We start from the raw sequence: 17,650 nt of genomic DNA, 5'->3' as shown, positions 1-17,650 counted from the left end.
TCCAACATCATAAAGGCTAATTTATTTCTTCTATGTTTGACGCCACTTTATTTATTGAGGGTTTTATGACCAATTTTTGAGCTTGAAAAGTCATTGCCATGCCTCATGGAAGTGCCTTGACTTATAGTATAGAGTCATAGACACGAACCTTCGTTTAAGGCATATTTTGAAGGATATTAAGCTTTATTTGAGCCTTTGTTTGAGTTATTTTTTGAGGAGCCATCCACCTTTCTCCTAGCCATTGAAGGGCCAAACCCAAGGTCAAATGAAGTCGTTGGACCAACAATGAATAGTTGATTTTACAGGTAAGCCAACCATGTAATTACGAGTGGAACTTTTGGTCATTTGGAGTCAAAATGACCCCTCTTGGCCTCATCAATGTTGCATTTTGCCTCCTTTTGTCGTTTACTCAATGTAAATTTGAAAAATTAAATTTTTTTAACTTAGCCTCCAAGCATTTTGTGGATGGCAAGTTACTTATTTTGTGGGAGACCAAGGAGGAATTTTTGAAGAGCCTCATCTATAAATATAGGCTTTCTCCTCCTTGACAACTCAATGTAAACTCGTTGAGATCTATCACAATGTGAATTTTTTCATGAGACAAAAATGTTTACATGTGGATTCTCGTATGTTGTTTGGTTGATCAAATTTATTTCAAAGGCAATTTTTGGAGCAGCATAAAGTTACTACAAGGCTAAGCAAATCGATCCAAGAAGACTTGGAAGAGGAGGTCTAGGTTTTATCTCTCACTCTCTTAGTTCATACAAGGTACTGTTGTTCTCCTTTGGGATATGATTCACCTCTCCTCTAGAGGTAAATAACCTTATCTTCTATAATTGTTGGTTTCTTGGTTGGAGGATTTGCTCCTTGGGAGGCCCATTTAGTAGGATTTTTGTTCTATTGCTGTATTGTTTTGATGCTAATGTCGTATTCTTAGTGTTCCACCTAGCAATCAAAACCTCAAGCATTGAGGTTCCAAATCAAAGAGTGGACATATTTCTTTGTCCTTGACTCTTGTGGAAGAAGGATTGTATCCTTGTTCCAACAATTTACAATAAATTTCTCTACAATTTTTTTTTGTTCAAATTTTATTGTATTGTTTTGTAAATTTGTAGTTAGCATTAAATATAGAAAGCCTAAAAAAAATTATATATTTCAAAAAATTCAAATTACATATTATAAAAAATCCAAAAATATAGTTTAATAGGGAATTTCTTCACTAAATTGTTGTTTAGAGTGCATTTATTGACTATTTTATTGGACAAATCACCACAAAATTTCATTTTGGGGAAGCCCTAAAGTCCTAACGCTGTACGATCTCCTTTATTTTGCTCTAATTTGCCATGCTAACATTGTTTCCAAGTGTTAGCATTAAATATAGGAACCCTATGTATATATATATATATATAGATGTATGTATTTCAAAAAATCCAAAATACTTATTATAAAAAATTGGAAAAATATATTTTTTGGATTACAGGTTCTAAAAATAATCTATAGCAATTAGAAGCAATTGCAGGCAAACCTTTGCCCTTGGATATGTGAAATCCAAGATAATTTCTCTTGTATCTGGTTTAATTCAGCTAAAGAGGTTCTTCATTGATTATTTATTACTTTTAGATCATAGGTTGGCTGTCCAAAACAAATTGCATTTTTGATCAACTTTTGGGCTAAGTCAAAATTTTCAGTCCTCATGGTTGTGGGCTATTTTCTAGGTAGTTGATTTGCATATTGAATATCCTTTTAACTACTCATCCAAATTTGGTGTTGTTGTGCTCATTGGAAAAGCCTTTTATAGAACTAACATTTCCAATCAAGTCCCTTGAATTTCAGGGCCACCAAAAGCCAATTCCAGACCTTTGAAGTGGCCTTCTGTGTGTTGTCCTGGTGCAATTTTCAGAATTTGTTAATTTTAGGCAACAATGGTATGTTATGCTTTAGAGCAATTTTACTTCAATTTCTTTATTAGCCCAATATCAATATCCAGATTAGCAATCACATCAACATGATAGTAAAATGAAGATAGAACATAAACATAAACAGTAGAGGACAAGCCAAGAAAAGAGGACACAAGATGTGGCACCAGCCAGGGACAAACCCCAATGTGGGGAAACCCTTGATCAATTCTTCTTATATTCTTCAATAGTTCAGCAGAGAGAGAGTACAATTTACAAATCTGATAATTTATGACAGCAACAAAAGAGTCCTAACCAGAAAAGTCCATGCTGGTCAACAGAGCAGATTTGACCTTCAATAAATTGGTCAACTTCAGTCAACTTTGGCCTCCAAACAACAAGATGAATCAGCCTTCAAAACAACCCAAAATCAGCCCAGTCAAATCTGGTCAAATAGCCAACCTGCGGTCAGCCCTAGCTGTAGTCAACATTTGACCTCTATTTTTGTGCCCAGAAATGCGGCTTGCCCAAACAGAGATAGCCCCCACAAAAACACAATCAAAAGAGGTGAATGCATGGTCAAACTGTCTAGAAATTCGGTCTCCTGAAATTTCGGACATGCAAAGAGAGAGAGGCCTAGAAATCCGTACCCAATCAATGAGGAGAGAGAGAGAAGTGTGAAGATGAGTGTGTGTCTTATGTCACCCTCTCAAGGGCCAAATGGGTGGCATGACACCATCTCTCTCGAGTGTTGGGGCTCCAAGAGTAAGTACAAGTCCTCTTGTGTCATCGAGGATGATGATCATCATCTAGACTGCGGATTAAGCAACGCCCATCAGACAGTGTCAAGGCCAACCTAGGGGCGTCCTAGGTCTGATTCGTACAACATCAAGCAAATCTGACACCAAGCAAGAGGAGCTCAATGTTTCAACATTTAAGGATACTTAGGGGTGCTAATTATTATTTGGAATCATGAAAGTGCCCAATGCTCTGCTCTATAGGGGTAACAATATATCTACAAGGTTATCACTGCTCTTTGAAAGGTCCAAAATGGCTTGCACAAGATGTGTAGTGGAGTAATGTAATATGCCCTCAAAGGCTTCTGCTGCTGTGTGAAAAACTGCTTGGCAAAACCATCTCAAGATTGTTGGAAATACTGGGGGGGTGAATTGGTATTTCTTATTATTTTTTAATTGTTCTAGTGATTGCCAAAAGCATATATAGATATGTATATGTATACACAGAACACAGAAATCAACAGTTGGAATAAATGCTTTTATTAAAACTCAAGACAGTGCAATGAAATAAATACAATATACATATATATCTGACTGTGAATAGTTGCCAAGCTCCAACTTGGACTTCAGTGAGGCTCCAACCTCCAGAGCACCAACTCTGTTTAGCAGTGGTTCTGTACTTAGGAGCACCTACCCCTAATGACTTTAGTCCTGTTCAGTTCTGAGGCTCCAACCTCTTGGGCTCCAACCCAACTTTGGTATACACTGGTATGCTGCTGCACTCTGTTCAGCTGAGGTTCTCTCACTCCTACTCTCCTGCCTCTGCTGCTTCTGCTGCCTCTACAGCCTCCGCTGCTTCTGCTGCCTCTACAGCCTCCGCTGCTTCTGCTGCCTCTACAGCCTCTGTTGCTTCTGCTGCCTCTACAGCCTCCACTGCTTCCACTATCTCCCGCTCAGGTTATTCATCACAACAACAACACCAACAGTTCTCTGTTTTTACTGTTTTATATGTATTTCAGATGCCTCTGACTCTTCGTTTCCGCTTTCCACCGCCTCTTTGGCTTCCTCCTCGGTCGCTGTCATTTCCTCTGACTTGCTTGATCTTTCAGCTTCCCTCCTTGGTCGCTGTGGCTTCCTCTGTGCTGGATTTCCATGCAACTTCTTGGCTTTACATTCACTGTGTGTTAAAATTGTAACACAGGCCCGTTTTTTTCAATGACAACATGCATCCACCGAGACTGTTTTGTTTAACGGACATGTTATGCTCCAATCGTAATCTCCATCGCCCTGATACACCCCATGTAACTGATGCTCAGCCTTCTAATTCATCAGAATAGTTATCATAGGCCTTTCGGCCCAAAACCCCACGCAACACAAAAAACTTGATTACACAGGAAATATGTGCGAAACAGTCGAAAAGACTGAAGGGGCGGACTTTAGGAAATATTACACCCGCATTTAAACGACATCGGGTCCGCTCCTCCACAACATTATCGCAATCGGCAATCCCGGCTTCCCGAAGTTCTTTATATAGTGACCTCATGACATCGTCGATGGCCGATGGGCTGATCCTCCTGCGGACGCGATATGGTATTAAACAGCAGTTGATATTCTCGTCGGGTCCGCAACCGTTCATCGCAATCGGGGTTTGCCCTTGGCGGAGGTCCGATGCGATATCGCTATCGGCGATCGCAAGTCGCATATGGTCAGGGCCTTACACTGTATTACCTCCGCTCCGATTTCCCGATGCGATAATCGCTATCGGCGATCACAAAGGGGCCGCTTGACACACTGTAACGCCTGCTTCCGAAGTGCCGATGCGATGTGTCGGACCCGATAGGATCCCAAATCTCCTGTGCATATATTTTCAAGTCCGGTTTCTGCCTGCGATAGTGTAACGACATATATACGTGAGTTTTGGCCTCTGATAGTGTATTGTCGGGGATGCATAGCTTGCCTGCCGATAGTGTTAAGGTCGCTCCCGATAGTGTTTAAATGCATGCAAATTATATATATATATATATATATATATATATATATATATATATATATATATATATATATATATATATATATATATATATATGGGTTTTGCCTCTGATAGCTCCTCATCTTTGGCATATATATATATATGGCTCCTCCGTTTGCTCCTCTTGCTCCAATGTGGCTCCTCTGGCTTGGTCTGCTCCTCTTGGCTCCATTTGCTCCTCAAATATTGCCATATTGACATCAATGACAATCTGTGTCCAACAAAGATCAAGTGAAAGCCACCAATCCTTAGGGACAACACCATAGATGCGTCATAGTGGACCATACTTAATTAAGGGCGTAATAACACTTCAAACTGAGATCACCTTCAAATATCAAATATCCACATAGATAAGATTCTTGGCCCTTTGCAATCCTAACTTGTTGTCCTTCATGGAATGAATGAGACCGTATGTGCTCTAGTTGCTTTTTGTCGATGAGGAGCTTACCACTTGTGAGAGAATACAATTGGAAAGGTTTTGCAAATGTACACTTGCTCCATGACAATTCCACCATTTAATTGGGTTCATGGTTGTCTTCTCATCAAAAGATGATATATCTGAAAATTTATCCAGTCCAGCAGCAAAACTATCAAATTCTTCACTCATATCAGTTTGTAATGAAGCTGGAAATATCCTCATCAAGGCTCTCTTTACTCCATAGGCCACTTCCCTATGCTTATGGATGGCATTCTTCTACTCATTGTTTTGGGTAATGATGCCTTTATCATAAATTCAAAATATGCGTGAAAGCATACAATGGGGTGTTGAATTGGTTTCACAAGCGCTGCAAAGTCAACATCAACAAAATAAAGAGATGGAGCCTCCTGTGAAATAATATCTATGGTTTTCTCAACCAGCGTATCCATGCCATCAGAAACTTTCCCAAGAAAGGTTTTGCTGTGTTTGCTTGTCCAAGAAGCTCAAATGCAAATAATATGAGCTTGAGCAAGAAATCTATGTTGCTTCACCACTGCTCGTGAATCAATAGCCTATGCACGATACTTCCGCGCTGAATTTTCCTTTCTACACTCATACCGAGTCACACTCACCGCCTTCGTCACTAATGCATATGTGACCTCAACAAGGTCGGACAACATTACTATATTTGGTGCACATCTTGTCACAACAACTTTCAGCAACTCCAATTTGGTGTATTATTGGTATATTGCTTGAAACGATGGTGGTTGGTGAAGAATTTTATGATGATGCTAGTTTGCTGTTTTATTTCCTTAAAAAATGCAACTTTAGCCTCATAATCCCTCTAAATTAGATTTATATTATGGACAGTGCAAGGAGTCCATAATATAAATCTGGGGGATTTGCAAGCTCTGGGATTTGCAACATTATTTTTGACAATGCGCACCATGTTGCCTACTTGCTTAATAGCAATAATTAAATTATTAGTGATGAAGATGTTAACTTTTACCTACCTTGAACAATCCTCAACCATCAAACTCATTGTACATTTTGGTAAGAAGGCAATGTTATTGATCAATGGGCTTGCATCAATCTATCCATTTGACACAACAGAACCCGTTGCTGCTAAAACATCTTCAGTAAGCTGCCTCACTTTCTTGAGAAAATCGGTTGGGACTTTTTCATAGTTCCGCTCCTGGAAACCTTGAGGGGCTGTGTTAATCACCCTCACCAAATTTTACCAATAGGGAGACTGAACCATGTTAAAATTGATACCACAAATATAGATTTTGCTTGGCACTTGTCTTAGCTTTTGCTTTCTCACGAGCTTTGATCATCTTCACCAGTTGGCTTGGTTGGGCTGTTATTGGAGTTTTTGATGGTTCTTTTTATGTCTGCACAGCCATTCTCTTCCTTGCTTCTTTGACAGTATGTGGCTCACTGCAAATAGCCAAGGGAGTATTGACATCGCATTTGCTTCTTTGATGACTCTCAACCTTTTAGTGTCATTTGTCTGTTTCTCAAAATTTGCCTTCACCATTGGATCAGCTGTATGTGAACAATCATCAACACTGTTTACCCCTTGATGTAGAATATGTGTGTTTTAACTCGTGTGTAAGAGCCATTGCAAAACTTGTCCTTCTTGCGTAGGTTTGGCCTCCATTCCCATGAACCCCGATAGGGCATTTTTTAAGGTTTGGAGGTCTAGAGGCATGGGAAACACCACTTTGAGAAGCCATTGATGCTTCAAAAGCAAGAACGATGCTGCTTACCAAAGCTAAGGAAGTTAAGATCACCTTCTTGCTACAAATGCACCAAAGAACTGCTCCCAATGCTCGAAAATTCTAGTAAAATTCTTGATGCTGCTGTAGGAAGCCCTTTCTCATGAATAAAGTGTGAGGAATGAATGAAAGGAAGATATTTCTATTAGCATTTCTAAATAATTGTTTCTTTTCAAATTAATCTAAAAAGTAATAATATGTTTTAGAAACAAATTAGATGTTTAAAGTTTAAACTTTAATATTCATTAATTTCCATGTATTAGCCATTTCCAACCTTCTTTCGTGTTTGATAGTCTTAACTTGGCACTTTAGTGGCTCAAAACATAAGCCAAAAGCATCAGAAAATGGTTTTGAGATCCTGAAAGGAGGGCAGGGTGGGAGGTGCATTTACTGTAACTTAAGGTGAGACATTTTGGATATTGGATCAGGTTTAAAAGGGGGATTTGTTTTCATGAAATATGGTGGTTGAGTGTTAGTTTCTGTGATAGCTATCCTTCTGTTGTAAAGCTACACTTGCCATTAGCTATGTTTTATGGGGTAATTGATGATTGCACAAGTCAGTTTGTGTGAAGCTGTCTTAATTGCCTTTCTTCTATTTTCCGATGAATACAGTTACAATGGAAAAGAAAACAAGACTTTTGTCTGATTATAAAACCATGGAGCTATACAATTTTTTTGGTGATTTATGCAAATGGTGCTTTTAGTTGGTATGCAAACACATATTTAGATATATTTTTTTTACCTTTCATAGTTTAAAGAAGTTTTACATTTCGTCATTTCTGTATGCAGAGAAGGATTGGGAGAAGCATATGATGAAGATATTGCATTTGCAAGTGCTCTTGAAATGTTTGGAGGAGGTCATAATGATCCAATTGGTGTAGCTTTTGGAGGTTGTTGGATCTATGCTTTTGTGACTTTATCTAGATTTGGAACTGATATGTTTTACTTTCAAGTTTCATTAATTGTAGTAAAAAACTAGATTCTTAGTTGCTTACAAATGGTAAAAACAGATCAGTGGTATTTTATTTCCTTTATCTTTTTATAGAATTGCTGTTATGTCCTGACATCCCTTGGGAATATTTCTTCAAGTTCTTATTGGTAACCCTACCGAACTCATGAAGTAATGTTTCCGTGAAAAGCATGATGACATGGAAGAATTTGCATATTTAAATGGTACAACCATGTTTGACCGAAGACGGCATTATACCTTCTGATTGCCATAGTTTTTAAATCAAGACTATCCTCCTAAGAACAAATTACGATTGGAACTGTCCAAGTATATTCCTACTATGGTTCGATCTTGTGTCCATTTTCCAAATTCAATTTAATAGGAATTATGATCTATGAATTTCCAACCTAGCTTTCCAAGCATATCTCCGTATACAAAATTATGCTGCATTTGTCCATCCTTCCAGTCTTTCTCTATTTAGAAAATTCAATGTCAAAAAATGATGAAAAAGGATTTAATCACTTTTCTATGTTGGCTTTTCTTGAAATACAATTGATTCACATTCTTGTTGCTTCAGGTACTTTTTTACTTGAAGGTTTAGAAAGAGTGTTGTGATGTCATATTTGATAGATTGTAGGGTTGATCATCTGGGTGAAGTGAAATATCCTAATTACCATCATGTTAAGGAGAATCCAATAATATCCAGTGTTGCGATTTATAAGGATTAACAAAAGAATCAATGGAACCAAATCTAACCCAAATTTTGAGATAGCTTCCTCGTAAGTGTAATAGAGAGAGATGCCTAGTTCCCCGTCTTCCTCCCACTGCCTGCCGACTAGCCAACTAGCCTTTATGAGTGGACATTTTGCTTTCTCTTTCCTTCTACCGAGTTCCTTTCACATGTTTTGACCGTTGTTTCAGCTGCTGCGTGTTCCTTCCTTTTAAGTGGTTTTGTAAGCAGGCGGGTGTCAAGATCCGTCGTTATGGTAATCGTATTAACCCTATTTGCACTTAATATGTAATTAAACCTATGCATTATACTTTATTTACACTTACACAGTTGTGAATCTATAATACAAAATTTACATATATAACCACACACAATAGATCTAGATGCAGCCATACGAGTTTACTATGTTGATTGAGTTGATGACTGTGAGATCTCTAGTACACTGGAGAGAGAGTGCAATAGCCAAACATACATGAATAATGATACATATGAATATAATGGTCAATTAGATTTTAGACATAGTGATTAATAAAATACACTTTGACTTAAGGTTATTTTATGCGTTTATGTTTTATTTGACTTTAGTGTGTGTTTTGGTCTACCCACATTGATAAAGTGGATTGACTCGACTAGCTCGTAACCCTTTATAAGAAAGCTTTCTCTTTCTCATTAATTAATGCAATCTTGGTTTTCTTTATGTGTTAGTGTTATTGTGATATGTTATCAGAGCCCAGGAGTTCGACACTGTATCAAGAGTTTCATGCCTTTAGAAGACAAGGTTTCCACTGTTATGAGTTCAGCAGTTTTGAAGCCATATCAGAGTTCAGGGCCCAGGAGTTCGACACTGTATCGAGAGTTTCACGCCTTTAGAAGACAAGGTTTCCACTCTTATGAGTTCAGCAGTTTTGAAGCCATATCAGAGTTCAGGGCCTTGGAAATGCAAAGGTTTACACTCTTGTGGCTTCAACAGTTTGGGTGCCACGGAGTCTATGCGTGTGTGAAGACTTGGGGACTGTAAATGGCAGAGACGAATTGAGGGATCCCTAGCATGACACATCAAAGAGCCAAACGTGTTTTGATTATACAAAAATAAGATGGATTGATTTTTGGTTTTGAAAGCCAGGTTTAAAAAGTTTCAGTTTAAAGCCAAGTTCAGAAAAAGGAATATAAGAATTGTGTGACTTGGTTGTAGAACTGTATGACTGCCGCACAACTGCTGTAGAATTGCCAGTGTATGGAACAGCTGCACGTGAGCTGTACGACTGTAGAATATGAAAATCAGTTGTACCATTGTATGAAAGATACTAAATTTAATCGTACGAGTGTACCAAAGTAGCTCAGCAGAAATTTGAATATGGTCTGTGCAGACAATTAATTAGTGAAATTTGTGAGTTTTAATGTAAGTATAGAAGATTTGGAATTAAAGTGATGCTGCACTAATGCCCAGATTTGCGGAGTTGGAATAATTGGTTGCCAATCTGGTGATTTGCAGCAGATCCAAGGAGAAATTGATTTGCTGCTTATATTGGGCAGATTGATCAGTAATCTGTATTTGTTGTATGTATGTTTTTTTGCTGATTTTGACCAGATTTATCAAAATCTATCAGTTTTTCAACCTTTTGGGCAGATTTCTCATATGAGCAGAAATTTACATGTGTTTCAGTCTAAGTTGCACTGAAACAGATTCGGGAATGGATACAGATATGGGGTTTGAAACGGATACAGAAAATTTTCAAAAAATCTGGATACGATATGCCAAGGAAATGGCATATATATATATATATATATATATATATATGATAAAATAAAAATTTCATATTATCATTCATCTTTTAGTCTTTAGAATCTAGATTCCATATTTAAAAATATATAATCATCATTATGAATTCAACATAAATAAATCATCATCGTCAATTCAGTATAAACATTGTCATCATCATCATCAATGATTATTATAACATTCAAGTTGGCACCTTTGATTAAAATGTCAATACCCACTCACATTTTAAAGGAAGATGAGATTGTTTTCAGAGTCACATCATACTTCATGAAATTATATATTGGCTCATACTTCATAGCTACTACCGGTGGTTAGAGCCAATATCTAGGTGTTCTTATTCTAAGATTATGGATTGAGGCAGGGATGAACAAGTATTTTCAACATTTTATTTTATTTTAGTGTGAATTTCTGCATTTGTGACTTGTAACAATGACCTCTTTACTCAACAGCATGTTGGAAGACAGCCAGAGGTTCCCTAGCAAGAATTATAATACGTGGAAGCATCATATGTTGGGCATATTTGAGTGCAGGTTCTTCATTTGCTATTTTCCTAGGTAATGATACCTGACTGTAAGTTATGGGTAGAGACCAGGACATGTTGATGAGCGAGTTAGAGAAGCAGTGAGGTCAAGAAAAGGAAGACTTCGGCAGAGATGTGGAAGCATTTGGAATAGTTGCATGCTACTTCAGATAATATGAAAGCCTTTCTCCTGAAGAATATAATGTTTCAATCACCATGGATGTGAGTGCATTCTTGTAGGAGTCAAGCATATCAGAGAACAATTTTCCATCCTAGGTTGGAAGATGGAAGAAGGCATGGTGCTAATCATGGTGAAAAGCTTACCATGTGCCTACAAGCACTTCATTGAGACCTTGAATATCACCACTAGAAAAGTTGACCTAAAGTTTGGTGAGCTATGCAATAGATGGAAGAAATAGTTCGGTAATAGCAATGAGACAGAGGGTTTAGAACCAATATTATATCTGTTCTTATTGACAATTTATCGCCGAGTGTCCGAATTTTAAATTATCGATAATATTGGGGAAAATATTGAAAATAATTGGGAAACTTGAAAAAACACAAAAATAATTACGTTTTTTCAATTTTTTTGCTTGTAAATGGACATCAACATCAAACAAACACATTGCTACATAAATATGAAAATAAAATTGATATATAAGATAAGTGGTACATCAGACACTGATATTAAAATATGATATTTGTCCCGAGTCATAAGATCTGACAAAGTGATACAAATTACGTGAAAACAAAAATAAATATATATCCTAAGTCACCTGACACGGGGGTTCGGGATTCTTGGTGTCGGATTCAGACACGTTGACCCCCTAGAACAGGACACGTAGGATTCGTTATATATTATTTTATTAATATATATTAAAAATTAGACATTTCTTACGCAAATTTTAATTTATTGAAAGAGTGAATAGTTATAAAAGCTACTAGAAACTAGAAAAGAGAAGTAAATCTATTATCTATTTCTTATGCTTGGCCCTCTTGCCACCACGAGAAATGTCTAATTTTTTAGTCTTGTTGGAAAATCAGGATCTTTGTCATTAATATCACCCTCTAAGCATTAATATCAAGAGTTGTCTTTGTCATTACCTCTGTATTTGTATAGGGATCTTTGTCATTAATATCACCCTTTAAGCATTAACATAAGATAGAACAAGCATAACATGTCAAGTCAAGATTTTGTTTGGGTGATGCGTACAGTTTTAGGAGGGTCATGATACAGGGGTTCGACAACCAATGTCACTAACATCAAGGTACATAGAGGGATTGGTGCTCTTGATTAAATACGAGTTCCATACCCTAATACATGACAAAATTCAATGGAAACATTGCAATCCCCCAATCCTAAAATCCTGAAAAATTGATAAGTCTGCTGGATTTTGAATGAAATCTAAAATTCTACTTTCTCCATATGAAATCCAATGAGGCCGGAACCACTCTCAAACATCTTGAGTCATTTCATGGTAATGTTAAAAATTTAAGTAAAAGGATGAAAATGAAGATCAAGGAGAATGTCACTTTTACTTTAAGAATTTAAGAATTTAACATTACCATGAATAGCATATCAATGCTAGGGCCTAGACTTGATCATTAAGCTGCCAAAACGCTTGCCAAATGAAAATATGCGTGGCCGTAATGACCAAATGCGACCTTTTCATACCTGCGCAGTTCACTTTTGCTGCCTAACGAGTCCTGGAAAACAGGACACGATTTCCAAAATTGTGACACGTTGCCAAGATCGTGACACACCGGGGGATTCGACGTGTCAAAATAGGACACGACGTGTCATGTTTTTTGGACACGAATTTCGAGAGAATCATGTCGGACACTACGGATTCGGCTTCGTGGGCCCTATAGAACGAATCCGGTTACTTAGTATATATCATGAGATGTATCATGGCAATGACGACATCTCAATGAAGATAACGGATCTCCCCTTGTTTGCTTGAAGGAAAATGGTCACAACATTCTCAACAAATTATGCAAATTTCGAAAAGAACATAATTCATGTGCATCAATATGAATCCAAACTATCATACACGAATATGCAAAGTTTCTTATGTATATAGCAAAGGTGCATATATCCAAAATAGCATTGAGTACAATGCATATTTCAGTCATAATATATCAACAAAGAGGCTCTAAATGGTCTTGACAGTCCAGGGAAAAATCATGCTACATGTATCTACATAACATCAAAATCATTGCCTATATTGGGATCCTCCTCATCAAGATCACCCTCGAAGCATTAAAATAAGATAGAAAAAACCTAACATGCATAATCAATGATTTTGCTTGAGTGACGTGTACATTTTTAACTCTGTTGAATTTTGAATGGGATTCAAATTCCACATTCTCCATATAAAATCTAATGAGTTTGGAACAACTCTCAAACATCTTGAAACAATTAAGGGTAATATTAAATTTTTTAAAGTAAAAGGAGGACCCTTTAACTTTAAAATTTAATATTACTTCTAAGTACTAGGGTATCTATCTCTTGAGATGAATCATAGGGAATGAAAACAATGGATTCCCCCTTGTTTGCTTGAGTAAAGTGTACGTATTTGTTAGGATCATAATGTAATAGTTCGACAATCAATGCCACCCACATCGAGGTACATAGAGGGTTTGGTGCTCTTGATTAAATGTTCGTTCCATATCCTCATGTGATTAACTTTAAAATTTGTTGAATTGGCAACTAGGGCCAAACTCCATGTGGGTCAGCTTATTTATGGCCGCTGATATTTTTATTGGATCCCTCTCGTTGAGAGGTGTAGGATTGATCCAAAGATCACCCGATTCCGATATGTATTTATGGAGATATGAATTTATTTAGATTATGGTTTTATTATCTAGCTAACCAGCTCTTACGTAGGCTCAAGAAGCTCAAACGTCATGTCTATTCAACCTTACGCTTTTAGTATAAATAAGAGAGGATTTGGAGTCATTAGAGACACACTCTTCATGTGATCTTCTCCTCACCACGTCTTGGGTTTTTGGTGAAGGAGAGACACACAAGAAGATACATTGGATGATGCTATAGCTTATACATGGTTGATGCCCTAGCTATATACGCAGCAAACATGTTACACGCACAGCTAGCCCTACTACACGCAGGCATACAACGCAACAAACCTGTTACACGCACAACATGCCCTATACTCTACACGTAGGCATACAATGCAGCTAATATGGATCTATACGCAGTTATGAAGCCAGCATAATGAAGCAAAGGAACGTAGTCATATAATATGGATCTATACGCAGTTATGAAGCCAGCGTAATGAAGCAAAGGAACGCAGTCATATAATATGGATCTATACACAGTTATGAAGCCAACGTAATAAAGCAGTCAAGGCAACACATAAATAAAAGGAATGTAGGTCATGAAAGTCTGTTCATGATGGAGGATATTACACTGTCTAGGAAGCACCATATACGCAGGTCATGAAGGTTTGTTCATGATGAAGGATATTACGCTGTCCAGGAAGCACCATATACGCAGGTCATGAAGGTCTGGTCACAATGGAGGATATTACGCTGTCCATGAAGCACCATATACGTAGGTCATGAAGGTCTGTTCATGATGAAGGATATTACGCTGTCCAGGAAGCACCATATACGCAGGTCATGAAGGTCTGGTCACAATGGAGGATATTACGTTGTCCAGGAAGCACCATATACGCAAGTCATGATCTGCTGTAAGTGGAAACACCCCAATCCAATCCACAGTAAATGAAGACACCATATACGCAGACAAAGTGGAGACGTATTAGATGCAGTCAAGGTAACAAAGCCACCGTCATGATAACCTAGCCGCAGTAAGCAGTAGAAGGATGATCTACATACGCTGTAATGGGAGTCAACAACATGAAGACTTTATACGACACAGTCTATACTCAACCATGGAACATGAGGCCTTGGAAACATCGGAACGCATACATGTCAACGCTGGACAGTCATATGCTTATATGAATGTTGGACGCTGGAAAATAATGTAATCACTGGACAATCTTATATATACGTTGGCATCATTGTCTTATATATACACTGCATCATGGTCTTATATATACGCTGGAGTCATGGTTATATATACGCTGGGCAGTCATACGCTGGTCAGCAAGACAAGGGTGCCACTATCATCAAGCTGCAGTGATGAAGAGGTAAACACAGTCATGGTATTGGAGGAATACCAATACGCTGTGTATAATGGGATTGCGTGGAACTACAGCCTAGCTGCTTTGCTAGGCTGCAAGCCATAGCAAGCAGCTAAGGCTGATATCAATAAAGACAAATTATTGCAGCAGCATGAAGCATGATGATGCATGAGCAACATGAAGTATGAAGTCATGGACAACTTGATGTATGGGCAACACAGTGATCATGAGAAGCATGAGGATGCATGATGCAACGTGATGGTGCTACATGATAAGGTGTCGCAGATGAACAAAATGCATAGGTGAAGTCGTCACCTAGGAGATTCAGTTGAAGCAGAATGTCTTCAACTAATCTCATCATTATAGGAAATGATCTATGCTCAGATCTAGATAAGTCAAAGTGTTGACTTCTGTTGTAAATGTATTATCTCTCTCTCTCTCTCTCTCTCTCTTTTTCTCTGTTGAACTTTGAAGATAAAAGAAGATTTGATCAAAGGGTTTCCCCACACATTGTGGGGTTTGTCCCTGGTTAGCGCCACATCTTGTGTCCTCTTGTCTTGGCTTGTCTTCTGCGATTTATATTTATGTTCTATCTGCAGTTTATCTTAATGCTGATGTGATTGCTAATTGTGAAAATTTAAATAAATTGCTCTAGCATAGAACATACCTAAAATTAACAAAATTTAATATTACTTCTAAGTACTAGGGTATCTATCTCATGAGATGAATCATAGGGAATGAAAACAATGGATTCCCCCTTGTTTGCTTGAGTAAAGTGTACGTATTTGTTAGGATCATATTGTAAGAGTTTGACGATCAATGCCACCCACATCGAGGTGCATAGAAGGCTTGGTGCTCTTGATTAAATGTTAGTTCCATACCCTCATGCATCACATAATCCGATGGAAACATTGCAATCCTGAAATCTTGAAAACTATAAAGTCTGTTGAATTTTGAATGGGATTCAAAATTATACATTCTTCATATAAAATCTAGTGAGGTTGGAACCACTCTCAAACATCTTGAAACAATTAAGGGTAATGTTCAAATTTTATAAGTAAAAGGAGGACCCTTTTACTTTAAAAATTTAATATTACCACTAAGTACTAGGGTATGTATCTCATGAGATGAATCACGGGGAATGAAAAACAATGGATTCCCCATTGTTTGCTTGAGTAAAGTGTACATGTTTATTAGGATCATGATGTAAGAGTTCGACAATCAATGCCATTAACATCGAAGTACATAGATGGCTTGGTGCTCTTGATTAAATGTTAGTTCCATACCCTCATGCATCTCATAATCCAATGGAAACATTGTAATCCTAAAATCCTAAAAACTATTAAGTTTGCTGAATTTTTAATGGGATTAAAAATTCTACTTTCTCCAAATAAAATCCAATGTGGTTGGAACCACTCTCAGACATCTTGAAAAAATTAATGGTAATGTTAAAATTTTAAGTAAAAGGAGGACCCTTTTACTTTAAAATTTTAATACTACCATTAAGTACTAGGGTATGTATCTCATGAGATGAATCATGGTGAATGAAAACAATGGATTCCCCCTTGTTTACATAATGGAAAAATTCATAGTATCTTAGGACCTCAATCCCCTAACTCACTTTTAAAAAATGAGGGTTAAAAAGCAAGAATTTGGTTATAAGGTGAAAATGACAGAGAAAACAATAATCTTCAAATTATGAGGATAATTACCTAAATCATTGGGATAATCACCTAAAAGGGAAAATTATCACAATAAATGTTGATTTGGGGTAGCATCGGATGTGCTTTAGCCATGAAATTTGGTGGAGAGGCTAAAGCATGTGAGATCTCCAAGCCCCAGAAATGGTTTTGACAGATTGTACCCGGTTTGGGAGATATTAAAATAATTAATATTTTTAATGGAGTTCCTAAGTTTAAACTTAGGAAAAATAAAATATTAATGGGTAGTAATATAAAATTTGGTTAGGTCCAAAAGACATAGATCAAGCCAAATCTAATCTTAGCCGTTGATTAGAGATTTAATCTCGGCCGTTGAAGGACCAACAAGAAAAGTATAAGAAGACGCTTGAGGGTCAGTTGGAGAACACACCAGAATGATCAGTCATTCAATTTGCTAGAATGGGGTTGTTAAGCAAAGTAGAATCAATGATCAACAACGAGGGGTAGTGAGTATTGGACAAAGAGGCAGAGATAGTGCTGAGAGACTAGTGCACAGGCAGAGATTGAGACACAACAGTCAAAGCAGGCCACGCAGAGTCCAATAGAGACAATGCAAAGGCCAGAGGGCGTGCGTCATCCACACAGATGGCAATAGAAGTGACGCAGAGGGTCCCAGAGGTTGTGCAATGCCTCAGAGGGCTGACGCAGAGGGTTTTGAGGCTGACACAGAGCAGCAGGAGGCTGACGCAGTGCTTCAGAGTTGCTGGAGAGGGTTTTGTGGGACAGGTTTTTTGAATGCCTATTTCCGAATAGAGAGGTATTACTGCAGAATGTTTTTCTCTGTCAGGTGAGCCTGTTTGGAACCCAATTGTACTCAAGGAAATATTGCACAATAATAAACACTCAGAATTGCCGCACCGATTTTCCTGCATTGGGTTTTTCCGGGGACGAGTTGTCCAAAATAACTGTGTCACTTGT

At 37.7% G+C, this 17,650-nt stretch overlaps 1 protein-coding gene across 2 annotated transcripts in view; it reads left to right on the top strand.

The window, feature by feature from the left end:
* Positions 1-17,650, top strand: part of SFC (ARF GTPase-activating protein) — a 332,752-nt gene that overhangs the window by 71,927 nt on the left and 243,175 nt on the right. For both annotated transcript variants that reach the window (XM_089403430.1, XM_089403429.1), the window contains exon 3: positions 7,650-7,750. In XM_089403430.1, coding sequence (XP_089259556.1) covers positions 7,650-7,750 — 101 coding nt within the window. The remainder of the gene's footprint in view (positions 1-7,649; positions 7,751-17,650) is intronic.

The sequence above is a fragment of the Pinus tabuliformis genome, chromosome 2_1 (genome assembly GCF_031772625.1).
Source record: "Pinus tabuliformis cultivar Carrire ecotype Pingquan chromosome 2_1, CPIR1, whole genome shotgun sequence".
Classification (NCBI taxonomy): Eukaryota; Viridiplantae; Streptophyta; class Pinopsida; order Pinales; family Pinaceae; genus Pinus; species Pinus tabuliformis.
The sequence above is the reverse complement of the archived record's forward strand: the minus strand, read 5'-3'. Positions and strand labels throughout refer to the sequence as shown.